The sequence below is a fragment of the Helicoverpa armigera genome, chromosome 24, assembly GCF_030705265.1.
Source record: "Helicoverpa armigera isolate CAAS_96S chromosome 24, ASM3070526v1, whole genome shotgun sequence".
Taxonomy (NCBI): Eukaryota; Metazoa; Arthropoda; class Insecta; order Lepidoptera; family Noctuidae; genus Helicoverpa; species Helicoverpa armigera.
The window spans coordinates 9,021,626-9,040,554 of NC_087143.1; the positions used below are offsets into that span (position 1 = coordinate 9,021,626).

The window sequence follows — 18,929 nt, forward strand, 5'->3', positions numbered from 1 at the left end:
CGGGACTATACCCAGGGTCGTCGTGACAGTCGAAGAACTGACATTTTACGAATACCACACCTGATGAAACAACATGATAATTAGGCTGGTTCACATTATGTATAATTTTGACCAAATTAAGTGCTCTGAAGAAAATGACATGTATAATCACTTCGATGATCTAATAGCTTGAAATATTCAAATTCATTTAATTTGTGTGTAATTGAGAACAAAGTTGTTATTTTTTTTTTTTCAAAACAATACAGGATGTTTTTTTATGAACCTTCTCCTTTTTTGAAGTCGTTTAAAAACCTATTGGATAGGTTATCAAAAATCGAATAGGATCGAGTCTTTAAACACTGTAGGAACTAATTTCAAAAAATATAGCTTTACACTAACCCGCAACACACAATACAAAAACTATCACTATATTTCTCAACATTTTCCAACCACGTCTACTGTTAAACACTAGAATACAGTATACACCACATCTCGATAAAACTCATAAGCTACTGCTGATCACAACGTAGTATTAAATAACAGTTTACATTGATACACAAAGGAATGCACGTTTTGTTACCAAAATTTTGTTGACATCAATGTGTTTGTTGATCTTGTTTTTGTATCAATAAGTCAGGTATTTTGAGGAGTAAATAAGTGTGTTGAAAAACCGATTGATAAGTCGCATGGAAAGCGGAAATACAAGGTAGTAAGAGTATCAAAAACAATGAAGAAACTTGAACAGGGACTGTAAAATTTGAGTTAGTCACATTAATTAGCAACAAATTGCTGTGATGTAAATGTTGCTATATAATTCATATTTGGCATTTGTCCTTTACATAAACATAATAATACATTGATGATTTAATAAATGCATTCTAATCAGTTCTATCTTTGACGTTAAACCAAATTTTTAAAAATCTTAATTTTAGTTCCATTTGACAGAAATAAAATTCAGTGTCATTAGCTGATTTAATCTCAAATCAACACAAAATATCATCGCAAAAGTAATCACATACAAGAATTTACTACAAAACAAAGCAAGCAATACTTATTCTCAAAGCGAGCTGCAAATAAAGCCTCTATTAGACGAGCTGAGATTATCGCAGCGATGTACGCAACATAATGTGCATGATCATCGCGCGCGTGTCGGCATTTGTAATGACTTGCATTCGTATGCAGGAACGAGCGGCGCCGAACGCCCATCTGGTGTCACCTTTACATTGAATAAGTACGTTTTGGAGAAGGTTTTTTACATGAAATTTTTGATGTCTTCTTAAATTCCAAGCAATTTATAACGGATCACAAAGTTAAGGAGACAAAATATTTTAAGAATCGCACGTTAACATACAGAATCTCCTTATAAAACGCTGCTTGCAAATTTTAAAAACTATTGAAGCCAAGAATAAGTCGTACTTTACATTGATAACACTGTTGCAACAATAAGGAAAATGATCAATCACAATTATGGTATAATTGCTAGTGTAATTCAGATCAAATAAAACGGTTGTCTAGACCTACATTTTTCACCTCACAAGTGAGAATGAAAGAAACCCTTAACTGAAATTATACATTCCTTTTTACACTTACTCAAACTAGGTATATCTGTTTGTCACAATTTCACTACAAACCAACATTTTCTTCCCCGAAACCTTCATTTTAAATAAAGTAGCTTACTTACTAAGAAACATATTGACCTAATATCTTATTTGTACGCTTGAATCTCGATGTCCAATCACGAATGCGAGTCAGAACGTTGATTAGTCCTGTAAGTGTAGGCAATGCGTTTGCGACGCGCGCAAATTGTGCACATCCTGTATATGGCGGGACGCGAATTTTAATAGTTGGCTTATTACATACTTTGTTGATCGATATATGTAGGTCAGTTGTGTGTATTGAATAATCTAAGATTATTTTTAATTCATATAAAATATGGCGTAGTTTTACCTTTTTTTGAAAAGTTGTTAGTTTGTGAAAATTCAATGGAGTAGTAATAGAAACGTGAATACGAACTCAAATAACTGTAAACGTTTTTGCACATAATCTTAATAAAATAAACATATCATAACATCGTTAAGTCAAATTCTGATGATATCATTTCTGAAATAAAATGTAAACATTATAAACACACTCTACTGCTCTGAACTGAATTTACTTACAATAAATAACATTCGAAACGTAAGCAAACTATGACCTGACTGCCTATCCGACCTATTCAACCTAGTTACCTGTGCAACCCGATACCCGCCAATAAGATTGGTTGTCACTCCTTCTGGCTTTTTCACAAGCAGAACTTCGACTGACAAGATGTTTAAATGACAGCCGGGACCCCGGGGACCTGACAATTTTGGAAGAACTCGTCATGACAAGATGGTCACCCAGCCACGGACCAAAAGTGCCACGCGAGCTCTTTGGTATCAATTCAGATAGTCCTTCTATTCATATTCATTAATATTCATATTATTTATTTGCATTCCACAATGTATAAAGTAGGTGTTACAATTTAGCTTAGCGCTAGGTACAATATTGTGGACCCTGTAGGGCAAAGCAAAATAAAATAAAACTTAATGTTCAAGGTAAGTAAAGGAATTCCTAACTAAATATAAACCTATTTCTTCCCTACAAAATAAATTGACCAGCTTACTACAACATAACATATAAGTCTTAAACAAATTAGCCATGCTCCTCACAACATATGATTTAGCCAAGCGCCGACACAGTATGACAAAATGGTCCATTTCCTGTACAAGTCCAAGACAAGAATGTTAATATCCCATGGGTTGCAATTGTTTATTTTATGGGGAAGTGCCGTGTCGTGGCTGATGGCTCGAGTATGCGAAAATGGTTGTGTGTAGTACATTTATCAATGAGAGAGGTATGTTCAAGTATACCTATCCATTTACTTACTCTTTTTACTTCGTTTCTGTCGACGAAGTTTGAGACTGGAAAAAGATAGATGAACTAATAACTTTTACAATAACTTAATAATAAATATATATACAACATACAACTAACTTATTACCTAATATATACACTTACTATAAATAAAAATATTAAAAAATTGCATCAAAAAACTCCTCATCGCTGCCCACCGGGAGTGTACCCAAGAGGCTGGCAGCATTGCCACGTTGGATGGCAATGCTTACTTTTTGGCCAAAATAAAAACCAGCCCTTGGGTCACCTGAAGTGTCAGCAAGTCGCTTAGCGATATCCTTATATAGGAGATGAGCACTTGGACCCCACGGCCCGAGGGTTTCAACCCCAAACGGCTCAAAGGTATAGTTACCCACCAGGGTACTATATTTGCGCCGTTTGAGGTCCTCTGCAGCCGCAGCAGCGGAACCAGCACATCGCGCCGAGCTAGGAAGGTGAGATGGTGCAAGCATTACCTTTGTAAATTCTTTCTTTCCTGTCATCTTTCTTTATTATGTGTGTGTACAAAAATTTGTAAATAAATAAATAAATAAATAAGAGTATCGACGCAGGTCGCGTCCCATACTAAAGACCTACCCATCTTCCACATACCGTCTGGTCTCTTGCCATCGTCGCGTGCCAGACCATTGGGTTCTAATATGGCTGGAACGCCGACGGCAACAAGAGCGCGACGGATTATGTCATTGATATTCGCATGCCGTGCAAAACGGCCGGCGCTGCGGCTACATGACAAGCCGTGGTGTCCAAGGCTAATGACAGCTTCACCACATGGGCAGCGGTGAGGAGAGCAGCACGCAAGCAAACAGCAAGCCGGAAGTGGTGTCGTCAAACAAGGTGCCTATGTTTGACGACGGAAGTGCCAGAAGCCATAAACCCGACTCCCATTCGCCCACAGCCAGAAGGCGCGCTCGCTCTGCAGAAGAAATTGACGTATTAATCAGATTATTCCGTGTAGCTCTGCAGAGCGGCTCATCCCACTGTCTCTGAGAGGATGGGTTGACGGGTAGATCAATATTCGGGCAGGTGATTTTCCAAGCCTCTACAGCCTCAGCCAGGCATGGTACCTCGCAATTGACCAGTGTGGAAGGGAGAATTTTCCTGGTCAATTTCTCAGTACCACGGACGGAGGATATAAAGGCCGGTAAACTTATACTAATTAAGTAAATATACATGGTCTGAAAAATATGCTTACCGTAGGCTAGACTAATAATGTCTTCGTTATTGTGTGAAAGTAGATATGATAAGAAAGAATGTTTCTTGTGAGATGATGGCAGATAGAAGAGTATGGAAGGAGAAAACATGCTGCGCCGACCCCAAATAAAATTGGGATAAGGGCAGGAAGATGATGATGATGATTCTCTAGAGACATTAACCTAATTATCTGAAAATGTCATGTTTATTTCATGTACGTTTGTTTCACGAATCTCTCTGCGAAAAATACATAGCTTAGGTAGAAGTTTGGGAACGTTTTTATGTATAACTTTTGAAACCATTCTTTGTCCAGTTTAAATATATTTTTCGACTGAATTAAGAGTTGAGCAATAGAGTGTAACAGTAGTAGGTTCCACATTTAACGACTGATGAAATCACCAACAACCAGACCAATCAGGATGTTTTCCTGATAGAACTTTACAGCAATCTGCCGCAATCGGTATTAATGCTCGAATTATTACCACAGGCTCACTCAACTAGCCCTTTTACACTATAACTCTCAAAATAACAGACCATATACCTTTATCCCGACCTCACTTTCATCAAAAAGATAAAGATACAATATCAAATTCTATCAAACCACCTTGAAACAATGACGATATACCACGATTATCTTCTGTGAAACAACGTAACACCCAGCATACGGGTATCACCATAAGAATTTAGTACATAGACTATTGCGTCAGAAACAATTTGTTTATGTACTATATAAGGGAAGAATTTTCCTAGTTTTTTACACAATACTTTGTGGTCTTAGGTGATAAGTTGTATTTTGTTTAAGTGGTGACAAAATGAGGCGTTACGGGTTCTTAATCGCGGTTTTGTTTGGGATTTGTGTTGGTGCTGGTAAGGAAATTGCTAATTAATACCTAATAATTCGTCTTGGAATTTAATTTCGAGGTATTTGTCAAATATTTCGGTATCAAGATTTGTAAATGTGTTCAAAAATAATCTCATTATTTATCTTCACTTCGTCCTACGTATACATACATAATGTAATAACTTCGATCTTCGAAACAAAAATATCGGTTGATTTAATTTTGTTTGTAGTTAAATTAAATGAAATCTAAAGTGTAATAATAGGATATTGACGGATGTTTTAAATGAATCTTACACAGATAATATAATAAGGTCATCACGAAGATACAAAATAATAATAATTCAGCAATTCGTATTTCCTTTCTCAGATGTCCCAAGAAATATCTTAAAGGATAATGAAATAACTGAAGAACCTTTCAAAGAAAATAACATTAAAACTGTCGAAGTACTCAAAATGAAAGATTTAAAACCAAATGTGGAGATATTTGTAAACGGTCAAACGGGATATCAAACGCCAAACCAAGTTAAACAGGATCCTAGAAATGCTAAATGTAAGATAAATTAACTACTACTCACCTTAAAAACGTTAGAAAAAAACTTCTTTGATGTAGGAAAAATGTCAAACTTAATTTCTACAATTCACATAAAATGTAAACCATTCAGTAATAAATAATTCATTATTAACACTTCAAATATTTTAATGATATCAAATGTCAATAAGGACATTTTTTTTTTTCAATAAAATACCGCTAAAATCTAAACTGCAAAAAGGTTGCACTTTATAGAAGCTAAAATACTGCCCTATTTCTATCAAAAAAATCTGATCAAAGCCATTACAGTCAAAAAGAAATAAAACTAGAAGACAAAACTTTAATGGCATCCACGAGTTTTTGATGCAAAGTGGCCAGTGCCTTGTTCAGTATTGTATGCTGAGAAAAGAGGTTGCATTATTTTGTTTAGAATTTAGATTTTTTTTTTGTGATGATACCTAATAAAATTACAGATCATAACGTTTTGTTTACATTCAGATTCTAAAGTTACTAATTGTAACATTCTTCTTAGCTTTTTGATACCTGTCTTACGTGTTTATATGCCACTAAGGCAAGGAACTTTTGACTAAACGACCTTCATTATTTTATTTAAACAAGGTTAAAAATCTGACTCAGTTATGTAATATCTCACGAGCTGAAAAACTACTGCATAGCAACTACACAGAATCTCTGACCTTCAATTAAACTGACCTTAATTCAACTCTTCTACGTCATACAAAATTTAACAGTTAACTCTTATTTCTATGTCTTTAAAGTCTTAAATCGTTTAAACTGAAACTATTGATTGCATGCAGTCGACGCAAAGTGAATTATCAACTACCTGTGACGTCAGTGTCTATTTTTATCTCCAGCTATAAATCTGCACATACAAGTTGATAATTTCAACCACACTAAACATGTCAGGATGGCCGAGCGGTCTAAGGCGCTGCGTTCAGGTCGCAGTCCACTTCTGTGGGCGTGGGTTCGAATCCCACTTCTGACAAATACTTTTTGAACTGACCATACTGTTATTTCCTCTTACCATCACATTTTTACAAAATTAAACATTTATTTTTAACACATTATTCTGATTATAATTTATCTTCTATTCCAGTGTCATCAGAATTCTTCACTGCCTCAAGTCCTGATGCCCGTGAAGACTGGGAGCGAATTGTAGGGGGGTTTAAGGCTCCCAATGGCTCTATCCCCTACCAAGTTTCTTTAAGAATATGGGGGGTGTGGCATTTCTGTGGGGCATCGCTTGTCACCCCTAGAGTTATTCTGACAGCTGCTCATTGTGTTGATAGGTAAGGAAATAAGAATTATTTATTAGCATTACATCATCATTCATTTAGATAAGCATTTTTCAGCATTTATTTTGATTACCATAGCAACTCAATACTCAAGTAATTATAATTACAAAGATAAATTAATGCAGTGAAATAATATTTAATTATTTCACTGCATTATTTATATAATTGGTGCTCAGCAAATCACACACGGTTTGCTATGAAATAATTGGAAGGCGCTGTGCAACGAAAAAAGTGCTTATTGCACGTACAACAGAATTACATATTTGCCTCTTATTAAAGTCACTTCAAAGCGGACATTTATTAAATTTAAAATTAAAACCCCTGATATAATCATGGCTAAATATTAATTAAGGTTACATTCTGATCGAAATAAAAATAGAACAATTAGGTATTATTAATTCTGCCCTAATATCCATACTCCTCTGTGTGATGTCATCTCACAATTCTATTCATAATTAAAATTTCTACCAACCTTCCAGACTAAAACCTCAATACTTCAAAGCGGTAGTAGGGACCAACCAGCTGCCGGAGGCACAGCATACACCATCCGCAAGGTGGTCATCCACGAGGATTACGACGACTACATCATCAAGAACGACATAGCCATACTCTTCACTGATGAGGAGGTGGATTTCGGGAGTACCGTAGATGCTGTGGAGCTGAACGATGAGCCGGTGGAAAAGGGGGAGGAGCTCGTGTTGACGGGGTGGGGGACTACTTCGGTGAGTTGGAGTTTGTGGGTTTGAATTGTTTGATTTTCAATTGTTCAGTAACATACAGTGATATGGTAGGAAAAGTGTAAGAAAATGTGATATTCGTTTTAGAATATGGATTAGATAAGTGCATGTACTTCTAATATACCCCATCGACTAAGTATTTAATTGAAATTAAAACACTAGAGTTTATTTTATCACTAGGCTTTAGTTAGGTACACGATTAGAAAGCTGTTTATCGTCCTATCTTATCAAAATTACAAATACATATCATACATACATATACATAATTATATTATATAATATTAGAAACCGACTTATTTTCATCATAAAACACAGAAAATTCTATATCATAAGGTACCTATACTTTAATTATGATTTAATTAAATAACCAATATCAAACTTTAACATACAGGCTTAAGACGCCTATAAAATTAGTAATAGCAATCTGTTACCAACATACGTTTACTTGAGCCCAAACCATCTACCTACTTACCACCCACAACCCTTGTCCCTCAGTACCCAGGCCGCCTGCCCAATGACCTGATGCAGCTGGAACTACGCTCCATCACCTATGAAGAGTGTAAGGAAGCCCACAAGAGTGTTAATGCTGTGTTCGAGACTCAGATCTGTGCGCTGACTAAAGCTGGGGAGGGGGCTTGTCATGTAAGTAGTTATTTAGGAAGATTTAAGATTAACTGGAAATATACCGTAATATTTTGAGGAGGAAATATTTTTTGTTTGTACCCTAAAGATTTTGAAACCACTACTAAGCCGATTTGAAAATTTTGTTACTGTTGAAAAGCTACATTAGGTGACAGGCTATATTTTAGCTATATACGGGTAGTAGCGTTGACAAAAAGCGGATGAAACCGCGGAAACCAGCTTGCCGTTTACATTACACTTTCCTGCTAATAGGTTTGACAAACCACGTCGGTCTTTTTTTAATAATAAATCCATCTAACTTGAAAAGAAACACTACGTTCTAGTTAAGAAATGTACCCACGGATCAATGTACTTGTTATATTCCAAACGTTACAATCATTTTTCATAATAATTATGTCAAGACATAATTGAAGAATAATCTTTTTTAATTGGACTAATACGTAAATAGGAAAAAATACACGCTCTATACCGTGCATTCATCAATTTTCTTAAAAATCGCGTCAATATATTTTTCCAGGGTGATTCCGGCGGTCCCCTGGTGCGGGAAGGTCGTCAGATCGGAATCGTGTCGTGGGGCATACCCTGTGCCAGGGGAAAACCTGATGTCTACACAAAGGTAAAATAAAATTGAAACTTTACGAAGAATAACCGTCAAGAAACTCCATAAAAAATTAGATATAGCAACATATTGTGAAAAGCTGATTGAATTTTGATAGCACCTATCTCGAGCGAGAGTGACTAATGCCGTTTGTTTGTTGCTTAGTGAAATCTTTAAAGATCATTATCAAATAAGACTATTGGCTATCAATATGTCTCCCAAGCCTTTTTCCCTATTGATTGGTCCCAAATAAAGTCCACTTGTCCTGAAGAAAATAACTTAGCAATGTATAATTTCAGGTGGAAGCGTTCATGAGATGGATAGAGAAGACTCTGTACGATGACGATGAAGACCACGTGAAGTATATTCACAACCACAAACACCACAGATATACCAACAGACATTAGTTAATGAACTTCGCTTACATATGTACCTGTACTTATTAAGGCAAGTGTTGTAGGAATCGCAAATACAATTATGCTGTAAATATTTTGGAAAAACATTTATTTCAATAGTGAGGTTTTGGTTACTAACTTCTAAAGTAAAGAATGCTTGTCGTGTCGTAAAATTCTTATAATATTGTAGTTATCGTTGTAGTAAAGTGGTGGATGAAAACAGTACTTTCCCTGTACCTTAGAACATTGTTGTTTCTTGTAAATATAATGAAGACATATTAATGGAAATATTATATTTATTTACCGCCTCCTCATATCTTGATACATATATGATTTTGCTTGACCAGCTTCTCTAACAAGAAATAAAACACAGCGTTATCCATAAAAAAATCTTCTATATTTAATTAAAAACATGCATAAAACTAATATCACAGCAGTTTGTCGCGACTGTACTTTACAAACACACGATTAATATAATATTCATTCATACTTTTACTCAATTATACAAATGTATCAATTATCACTGTAGCTCTTCTAAACTACTGGTTAGGCCTATCTGCAAAATAAACGGCCATTTTTCCAAATTTCATCTACAAAATAAACGAAATTTTAAGAGAACCGACGTTTATGTTGATAATATTTGGGCCTTAACCATAAAAAATAAAACATGTTCTTACTACAGACATTAGTACAGTCGTCGACAAAATCTTATTGAAGTACAATCACGTACACAAATCAGTTCTCAAAACAAACCATATTTTGTAGGTACTATTTAAAGGACAATGAACATTAATGAAAGAAATTAAAATCAAAAATATTAATAAGTAGGTAAGTTAATTAATTTTAATTATTGTTCATTATCCTCATATTTTTTAAACTAGATCTCACACTTTTAACGTTAAATATTAATAACCTTGCCCATCAAATAAGTAACTTACAAATAATCTTATTATCTTGGCACAATGAAGAGACACATATATTTTTTTTAGTTAAAATAGCATACACTGGCTTTATACAGTAACAAATTTTGAAATCACCAGATAATTAAAAATCTGTATCTAAAATATATGCAAAAGTATACATCATTATTTTATTTATCACTCATTCATTAAAAAGTACAATATTTATCAAGATTTGGCATTTAACAAAATCGTGATAAAACGAATTTTGAAACATTGTTTTCAGGCAATGATTTCAATTTATTTTTTTGTAGTATGTACATAATGGGTACAAAAATATTTAAATGACACTGAGTTCAAATAAATTGAACTAGTACATTTTGCAGACATCACACTCGCTCAATTTTAAAAACCCGCTGTCATTTATATAAAAGAGATATATTATATCTAATCATTATTTAAAAACTACCTTTAAACTAAAAAGGTATTTCAATAAACAACCATTTAGTTAAATTCTCTTATTTATAATCCCCGATATTTTTTGAAATCATTCAAAAGTGTATAAAAAATTACAAACTTTTCTCGATTTTGTACCTTACATCATTTCCAAAATGTAGATAGACACAACTACGATCAATATTCTTAAACGTATCCAGACGTAATCGAAGAATTCCTGAACATCCTCATTGAAAATATATTCATAAATATCATTTTGTACAGTTTCCGTATTATTTTTCTCTCCATATACATAATTATCTTCTAAAACTGCGCTATCTTTACCGAAAATTCCGACATTTTGTAAACTTTTGACATTGACAGCTTCCAGTGTTACCTGTTGTGAATTTTCACTGGCTTTGGTGGTGAATTTGAAATTTTCTGCTGGCAATATTGCAGATTGGACGAGGGGGAACTGGGCGTTTTGTTTCGTGAAGTTGGCAGTTACAGAAATTCTTTCGAAAACTGTGTCTGAATTTTCAGATCTGAAAGAAAAATATAAATGTTTTTATAAAAACCAGTAAGACAAGATCCATTTAGATAAATCTGCGGATTTTTATCATGTTTATAATGCGGTAATTGAACTTATTTACCGACCAATTTCCTCCAATTTTTACCATTCCCAGCCATAGCACTGGGAAGTGGTAAAAGGAGGACGTTTTTAGGGGCTGTCCAATTTAATTTACGTGAAAAAATGATAATTTATCCAACCGAATTTCAATACACATATTTAACTTTGACTTTTTGTGAGTAAAAAGCTAACTTACCCAGAAATAAGACAGATCTCAGCTGCAATATTGTGGTGATCGCTGACTGGAAGCACGCCATTGAATGCAGCCAACTTGTAGCTCGCTTCGTTTTTGCTACCTAAAAATAGCAAACATAAAATTATTACAACAGCTTACTTTTAATTTACTTGTCCTATTATGATTACAAGGGCAGATCTTTTTTATTATATAATACGCCAAAAATTGAAATTCAGGGCAACCATGTTTTTTGTAAAAAAAAGTTAAGTTAAATACTCTGCCTAATATTAATCACTTCATTGTCAACTAAGCAGACACAATAGTATAATCAGTGTGTACATATGAATCATGTGTCACAGGAAGGTTATTAAAATCTTTAAGCTTTTCCTAGCAGTCAAATATTTCAGGCGAAAACAAATACGAGAGGAACATGAAAAAACATAAAAAAACTATAATTTACCTGAAGCAGTTTTGACATAGAATTCACAGCAGAAACTTCTATGGCAGATGGTATCCTTATAACCCATGGAGCTAGCTTCAAGATCCAGAGGTCTGATGACGTATTGACTTAGGTCTGCTTGATGGAAGGTAGAAGGCTTGATAGATAGCACCGTTTGAGACGCTGGAATTAAGATATGAATTGTAGATTTGGTGTCGACAGGCAAAGTATTCCTAATCTTTAGATAGTTTTGTGACAAGTAGATGATTAACATGTATGAATAAAAAGTTAATTTCTTTAAAGATAACATTGTTTGTATAATATAAAATTATTGAACACATATCAACGAATGAATCGGCAGAATAAGTGGTAAGTTAATCTATAAAGCCGTGACCCTGATAATAGAAAAGTGTCTCCAACAAAAAAAAAATTGATGAGGTATAATAATAAATGGTAAGTCAGCAACGCATGCTTAGGTAATTTTTTATGCAACCTTCAACAAGACTGCCACAGATAAGCTCTTTAACAATAGACAGCTCACATTAAACATTATAAACTAAAATAACTATAGAAAACTGAACACAATTTGCAGTTACATCTGCATAGCAAATCATACAAAATGGCGAAGCATTTGCTTATGACGTCATACCTAAGATTACTATCTAACATCGTATGATACACTCACGCGATGATAAACTTAGAAAAACATGTTTGTATGAAAACAGTATTCGACATCTTAAGATTGTTATTGATCGCGTATTTGCTTGATAATTTGAAGGAAATTATAGGCTTATAAGTGAATTTGAGAGATAACTTCTATCTTCGCGGAAGTAATTAAATTGCCTGCCATAACACTAATATTTTGAAAATTACATATCTTTTCTTATCCATATTTTCATGAGTTAGTCTCTCAATAAATTCATGAATTTCAGGCCAATAATATGAATACAATACCTAAGACGATATAATATGAAATGTTTCCAAAAGCCCATATAAAAAATAATATACTGAATTTTTGTTTATTTGTACACTAAAAATTCCTAAACTACAGAACTGATTTGAATAATTCTTTTCCTGTTGGAAAGCTACACTATCCCCGAGTAACATAGGCTATGTTTTATCAGATTACAGGAAATAATTCGAGAAAAAACAGCTAGTTTAACTACAAAATGACCAATAACTTACCACTGCCTCCATTCTTGTTCAACTCAGCAACTAGCAGTGACTCTTCACCAGTCTTCAGACCAGCTTTACCAGCATAGATGCCAGCAGTTGACACCAAGTTAGCGTTCATGATGTAAGACCAGGATGGAGCGAAGGTAGCAGCTGTAAATAAAGACAGATGTTAGAAAAATATCCTTGGTTGTACTTACATGGAATTGGAATTTTGTGTGTCTCTCATCAATTATGGTTGGACCGTTTTGCGGGGCTCGGTTAAATGCCAAAAGATGTTGTAAAGAATAACAGAGGGCAGTTTTATATATAATAAAAATATGGTGCGACGTAAAATTTGAATCCAAGCAATTTGCCTAAGCAGTTCCTAACAAAAATCAAATCGAAGAAGAACTAAATACCTAATCTCCTTAGCATTTTGAACCCCAACGATATTTAATAGCGAAACTTCATGTTAACGTAAGAAGATTGCTACTCAGCAGCAGTAGTTTTTACAATTCCTTGCAGAGGCCGTCAGGCGAATTTGAGAAAACTCTGGCAACGGAACTTCTTAGGTGATTAAAATCTGCAGCTCAAGTGCCAACAACAGGAAGAATCGTAAGGGGTATACAAATCTTTTTCAATTACTCACCATTTAACAAAGCGACCTCAGACTCCCACTCTCCCGCCATCACAAAGTTGTTGACTCCTTTGAAATGCTCTGCATCATACAGAGCCAGGTCTTCTTCCATCACCAGGCCGAAGGTTACTCCAAAGTCTGTGGTGAACGTGACGAGGTCCGAGTGGGGGGTTGTGCAGTTTGCAATGCCGTTTTGAGGTTTCCTATACCTGAAGAAGAAGGGAGAAGATTATTATTTGGGTTATGAATACCTGAATCACCATCGACTGTGTTTCGGATGGCACGTTAAACTGTAGGTCCCGGCTGTCATTGAACATCCTTGGCAGTCGTTACGGGTAGTCAGAAGCCAGTAAGTCTGACACCAGTCTAACCAAGGGGTATCGGGTTGCCCGGGTAACTGGGTTGAGGAGGTCAGATAGGCAGTCGCTTCTTGTAAAGCACTGGTACTCAGCTGAATCCGGTTAGACTGGAAAGCCGACCCCAACATGATTGGGAAAAGGCTCGGAGGATGATGAATACCTGAATCAGGCCTAGGTTAAGTCAGTTTTCTGAGAACAACTATTTACTAAAAATTTTACGTTCAGGTGCAAGAAAAAATGACGTTTGTATTGTTGGTGAACCTGGACTTTAATGTTTTGTAAAATTGAGCTCTAATGGATGAAAATGGTATCCTTTAATTAAAAGGATTTATTTACTAGGTTCGAGGTTATTTATAGAAGTTTGGATCGATGCCAAAAGGAAACTGTGAGCTCTTATAATCTTTCTCTCTCTGAATATCGGACATTAATAAACTTATGGGGTCTGGTTTTTGGACAATATTGGGTCTGGAAAAAGAAAGAACAGAAAGATAAAATATGGTATTGTTAATAAAAATCATGTCCTTTAGGACAGGGCTTGCACAAACCTTAAAAAAATCCTTTACAATCATATAAATTTGTTGTAAATACTTACACAGCAGCAATATCTCCATTCCTATCGAAGACCAGGTTACTTCTGACAGTTTCATACGCCATGCCACATCTTGCTTTCTCATACAAATGTGTAGCGATGTACACGCCAGCCTGTCTAGCCGTTTTCGAGATCGAGTTTACCAACTGTAACAAAAAGATAAGTTTTGAACAATTTACAATTAATGGAGGAAAAAAATCATCATCAGTTTTCACTGACTGGAGAATTGGTTAATTTTTTCAGTAGGCACGAGGCATAATTTTATATTGAAAACTGCTGTTATTTTAATGCTTCATTTCACCAATAGCCTCTGAGATTACTCATTACAGGATTATCTTACTAACAGGGATAGGAGACTGTTAGGTAGGAAACGGTTTCGTCTGCAATCTCCTCGACGTTAAGAGCCCTCTTAGCTCAGATCTGAGCCTCTTAGCTTGTCCTTTGTATAACTCCGGGATCTCAAGAACAAGACGGTAAGTTCTTTAGAACCCTTTTAACTTGCTCAGATAATAATTTAGGTACCTACACATTAGTCAACAGAGGTCATTTAAATAAGCCTCCTTTACAAAATTTATTTTTATGCAAAGTTCTAAAATTGCATCTCTCAGCGTACTCCTAAATTACCATATTTCACCTATCTACTCGGACCATATGCAAAAACCTTTATAATAATATCCTACCTAACATCTAAATCCTTGAATAAAATAAAAATATGTGGTAATAATATTAAACTTCATTCTAAAAGTTCACTCAAACCGGTGTACGTGACACACCATGCATTCACAAGGGGAGACCCGCCAGAGCGAGACGGAACAACAACAAAGAACATTTAGTACTACGTTAGAAAGAGACGGCTAACACGTGCAGCGCGCATGATCGAAAGCTTTGAAACCGTGATTTGTGCTGCTAACGGCCGCTTCCAATATACTATCTATAGATAGATGATTGTTAACGGTCGTAAGGCGCGATAAAAATAGTTTTAATTTGTGTTATTGAGAGTCTTAAAGCTTTGTTTTTTTATGTTTAAGTGTTAAATAACTTACCTCATCATATTTATCGGCAGATCCTGGCAGCGATGGGAGAACTAAGATGTCTAAACCCTGTAAATAAAATGAAAATTAAGTCAATTTCAGACAGTCATGAAAAAGCGGACTGAAATATGGATTGCCTCGTTTGGATCAACAATAATGTATTGTACGGGCTAACAAAAGCATGATAGGTAGATGACTAATTTTAAATACACGGATAGGTACCTACTTAGTAAGTAGGTAAGGACTTAATTTTGCATTTATATGTGATTCCAGTCACGTATAAAAATACAAAAATACTTTTAACATAAATATCTATGAACAAAGAACGTTACAAGTCCTCAGAATAATATATTTCTTACAATTTAATGCAGTAAGGATATTTTCAAAGCGCATGCGCGGAGGGTCATCGACCTCTCAGCTGATCACCTCGTGGTGTTTATTTACAAAACGATGTTCTACATTTGAATTTCAGTTTTCATATTTAGAACGCGTGAATATGAATCTCGTCTTTTGGCGCGGAATTCCACAACTTTTTTTTAAATCTTGACCCGAATAGAAAAAGTCCAAATAGGTATGTAACCTCTTTAGTAATTGATATCAAGTATGGTGGTGGGTGGTGGGTTATCATTGTTTTTCTTCAGTTATAGCTGTGTTTGCAAAACATTGCTATCGCAACATAACATGCTGTGACCCCTGATGTCCCTCTAGAATTTGCTAGAGAGGTCACTGTTCTTAGTTTACCAAAATAAAGGTACCTACAATAAATTGACAACGGCAGGTATTGGTTAAAGTTATGAATCCATAACTATCCCAAGGTACTTTACGACACGAAGGATAAATAACGTACAGGAAAATCAATAATACATAGATTTTACCTGTAAATTCTTTCAGTTTATTTCAATGTGCTAGTAATTCCCTCAGTGCGCGAGTGAAACCGCGCGCAAACTCTAGTACTATATTTTTTTATGATAAAGCTTATAATTATTATGGAAATAAACCGTCTATTTATAAAAAGTAAGATAGCAGAAGACATATTTCTACATTCTGTATGCTTTTCTTGTTTGTCTGACTCACCGTTTGCCCAGCCTGTTGTATGAAAGGTGTAAATTCATTAATTTCTTTGTTTTGTAGCAAAACACCGGCTTTGTAGGTCTGAAACAAAGATATTAATGTTTAAATATACCTAGTGTTGATAAAAAACGCAATTAAACGTTTCAGAAGATGTAGCTGAATGTGCAATAATTCATTTTCTAAGCTATTTATTGAGTCTAATTTCGTTAAAGTGCATTTAATTTTGACGTAACTAACTTTAATTATGAAACTGATACACGTCATTAACCATTTTATTCTTCCTTAATATCTTAATCAACATAAAAAAGCGAGAAATTCTACAGTTTCATTTAATGACATCATTTAATTGCAATTAAAGAACCATAGCCTAATTTTCGTCAAGATTACGTTGCTATAGATAGATAGTATTTTTTCTATCTTTCAATTTTGAATATCAAAGCCTTAAGAATAAAACGTTAAATTGACCCAAAAAAAACATCACGCTCAATTTTATCTCTGCATCCGATAATGCACTGGAAACTAGAGAGGTCCCTTCAAAAGAGTCCTAATATTATGTCCCCAATAAATCTGAAGAAAGGGCGTACGTGACACCGGTCCATACATTCTTAATTCAAAATTTAGGCCGAAGGGAGATTCCTCCGTTAGAGCGAGAACGAACAACAACATTGAACGATAACGCGTACATCAGACAGAGATAGAACAATAACACGCGGGAACTGCATGATCCAAGCTTTGTTCCAATTTTGAATAGAAATGCTGTACCTACGTTTGTTTATTAGTTGAATGGTATTTTATTTTGAACTTATTCTTTTGTTGTTTTTTTGTTTTTATTGGAATAGAAACAAAAGAGATTCGTGCCTTTGTACCTATTGTTCGAAAATAAAATGAATATTGATGCTAAAATGCCAGTTTCTTTGCTAAATATCTAAGTACATATTTAAATTGGTACCTATTTGAATAAATTGCATAACAAAAAAAAACACATTAATAAACATTTAGATCTAAAAAAAATATAAAACACTTAGGTAGTTCATGATCACAGTGTCGAAAGTTTTGGGGAGGGTAGTTTTAGTTCCTTATCCTTTTCCTATCATTTTTTAACTTGAAAAAAAAACCTGCCAAAGTAGTTTCAATTAAGATCTTCATAACACAAAAATAATGAAACTTAAAAAGTAAAAAATAAATAAAACAAAATCTTACCTCACTAGCCATCAAAGAATTCACACACAAAAAGCAAACCACTATGCTTAGAAGCTTCATTGTTCAAATATCACTGGCACACTTTTATAAAAAAAAAAGAACAAAAAATATTTGAAATAAATTCTGTTCTATTTTCAAATAAGGCGCGAGTCCTCGTCCTGTTCAGTTGGCGCGCGACGCGACAATGGCGGTGTTGTGCCTCGGAGACGCAGCTTAGGGCGAAAATATTGCATCTGATTGTGGCGTGTACTATATTATCGACTCGGCGACAGAAATGATAAGCACGCTAAACTTTACTTAGTACAGAGGCTAAATAGCTGTAAAGAAAGCATTATAATGAAGATAAATCTAGATTTTACGGAATTATGTAACGCTCGATAATCTTCTGTTTAATCTAGCTGAGGTGATTGTTACGATGTCACTATGTAGAAAAACTGCTGGTTCTAAAAGCTGATGGATTCGGGATGCTTAAAACATTTCCATGCTTGGAACAGCCACGAATCGTCAGTCAGTTAATCAGCAACACTTGAACCGTTTTAGGCTTCAGCCACATTAAAAACACTTTTCAGAAATTAAAATCCCCAAGCCATCCGTTTATCCCATCGAAGACGTACTTAGATGAATTGATCCAATAATCAAATTCATCCTCCAATGCTTCCAAAAACCAGCAATGTACAATGTACACCAAACACAAAAGGACATTCACAATAGGTACAGATAATGCAATACACATTATGACACAACTAATACCTACGTCCGCAGATAAATATCTCAAGATTTCAGAGTTCAAATGTCAAACTGTATATAAATAGCGTTCGTCGACTCATTGTTACTGAAATCGTTAAAGATTAGCCGTGAGACTAGGGCTGCCATCCGTCCGGGTTTCCCGGATTTGTCCTCGTTTGAGGCCGTCCGGGGCCGTCCGGGCGGGTTTCAGAAGTGTCCGGGGAAACCCGGACATTTTTCATAGGGCCATCTTAACCTATGGTGCCTGGGTATGCGAATTACCCGGGCGCCTAATAATGCAGAAGTCGAAGTGTCCCAAAACTCCAAAATTTTCTTTTCTTAACACATTTTTTTTTACGTTTAGCTACTTTAATATCCCAATATTCAAAAAATTTTGCGCTCGCTTCGCTTGCGGATTTTTTT

General features: G+C 35.0%; 2 protein-coding genes and 1 non-coding gene across 3 annotated transcripts; 2 read left to right on the top strand and 1 right to left on the bottom strand.

Annotated features, from left to right (window-relative positions):
- Positions 1-4,761: 4,761 nt before the first annotated feature.
- On the top strand, positions 4,762-9,404 carry LOC135118602 (chymotrypsin-1-like). The gene is made up of 6 exons (XM_064041033.1): positions 4,762-4,971; positions 6,589-6,773; positions 7,267-7,509; positions 8,020-8,166; positions 8,684-8,782; positions 9,064-9,404. The coding sequence occupies exons 1-6, from the start codon at positions 4,917-4,919 to the stop codon at positions 9,169-9,171; spliced, it is 837 nt and encodes a 278-aa protein (XP_063897103.1). The 5' UTR covers positions 4,762-4,916; the 3' UTR covers positions 9,172-9,404.
- Trnal-cag (transfer RNA leucine (anticodon CAG)) lies at positions 6,394-6,477 on the top strand. Its single transcript has one exon. It is a non-coding gene; the product is annotated as a tRNA-Leu (tRNA).
- Positions 9,405-9,534: 130 nt separating the features above from the next.
- Positions 9,535-17,906, bottom strand: LOC135118667 (vanin-like protein 1). Its single transcript, XM_064041264.1, has 9 exons — positions 17,781-17,906; positions 16,584-16,661; positions 15,522-15,578; positions 14,482-14,624; positions 13,543-13,739; positions 12,924-13,064; positions 11,760-11,921; positions 11,321-11,420; positions 9,535-11,038 (listed from the first exon to the last, which is right to left on the bottom strand). Exons 1-9 carry the CDS (start codon positions 17,838-17,840, stop codon positions 10,654-10,656), a joined length of 1,323 nt encoding a protein of 440 aa, XP_063897334.1. The 5' UTR covers positions 17,841-17,906; the 3' UTR covers positions 9,535-10,653.
- Between the last annotated feature and the right edge of the window lie 1,023 nt (positions 17,907-18,929).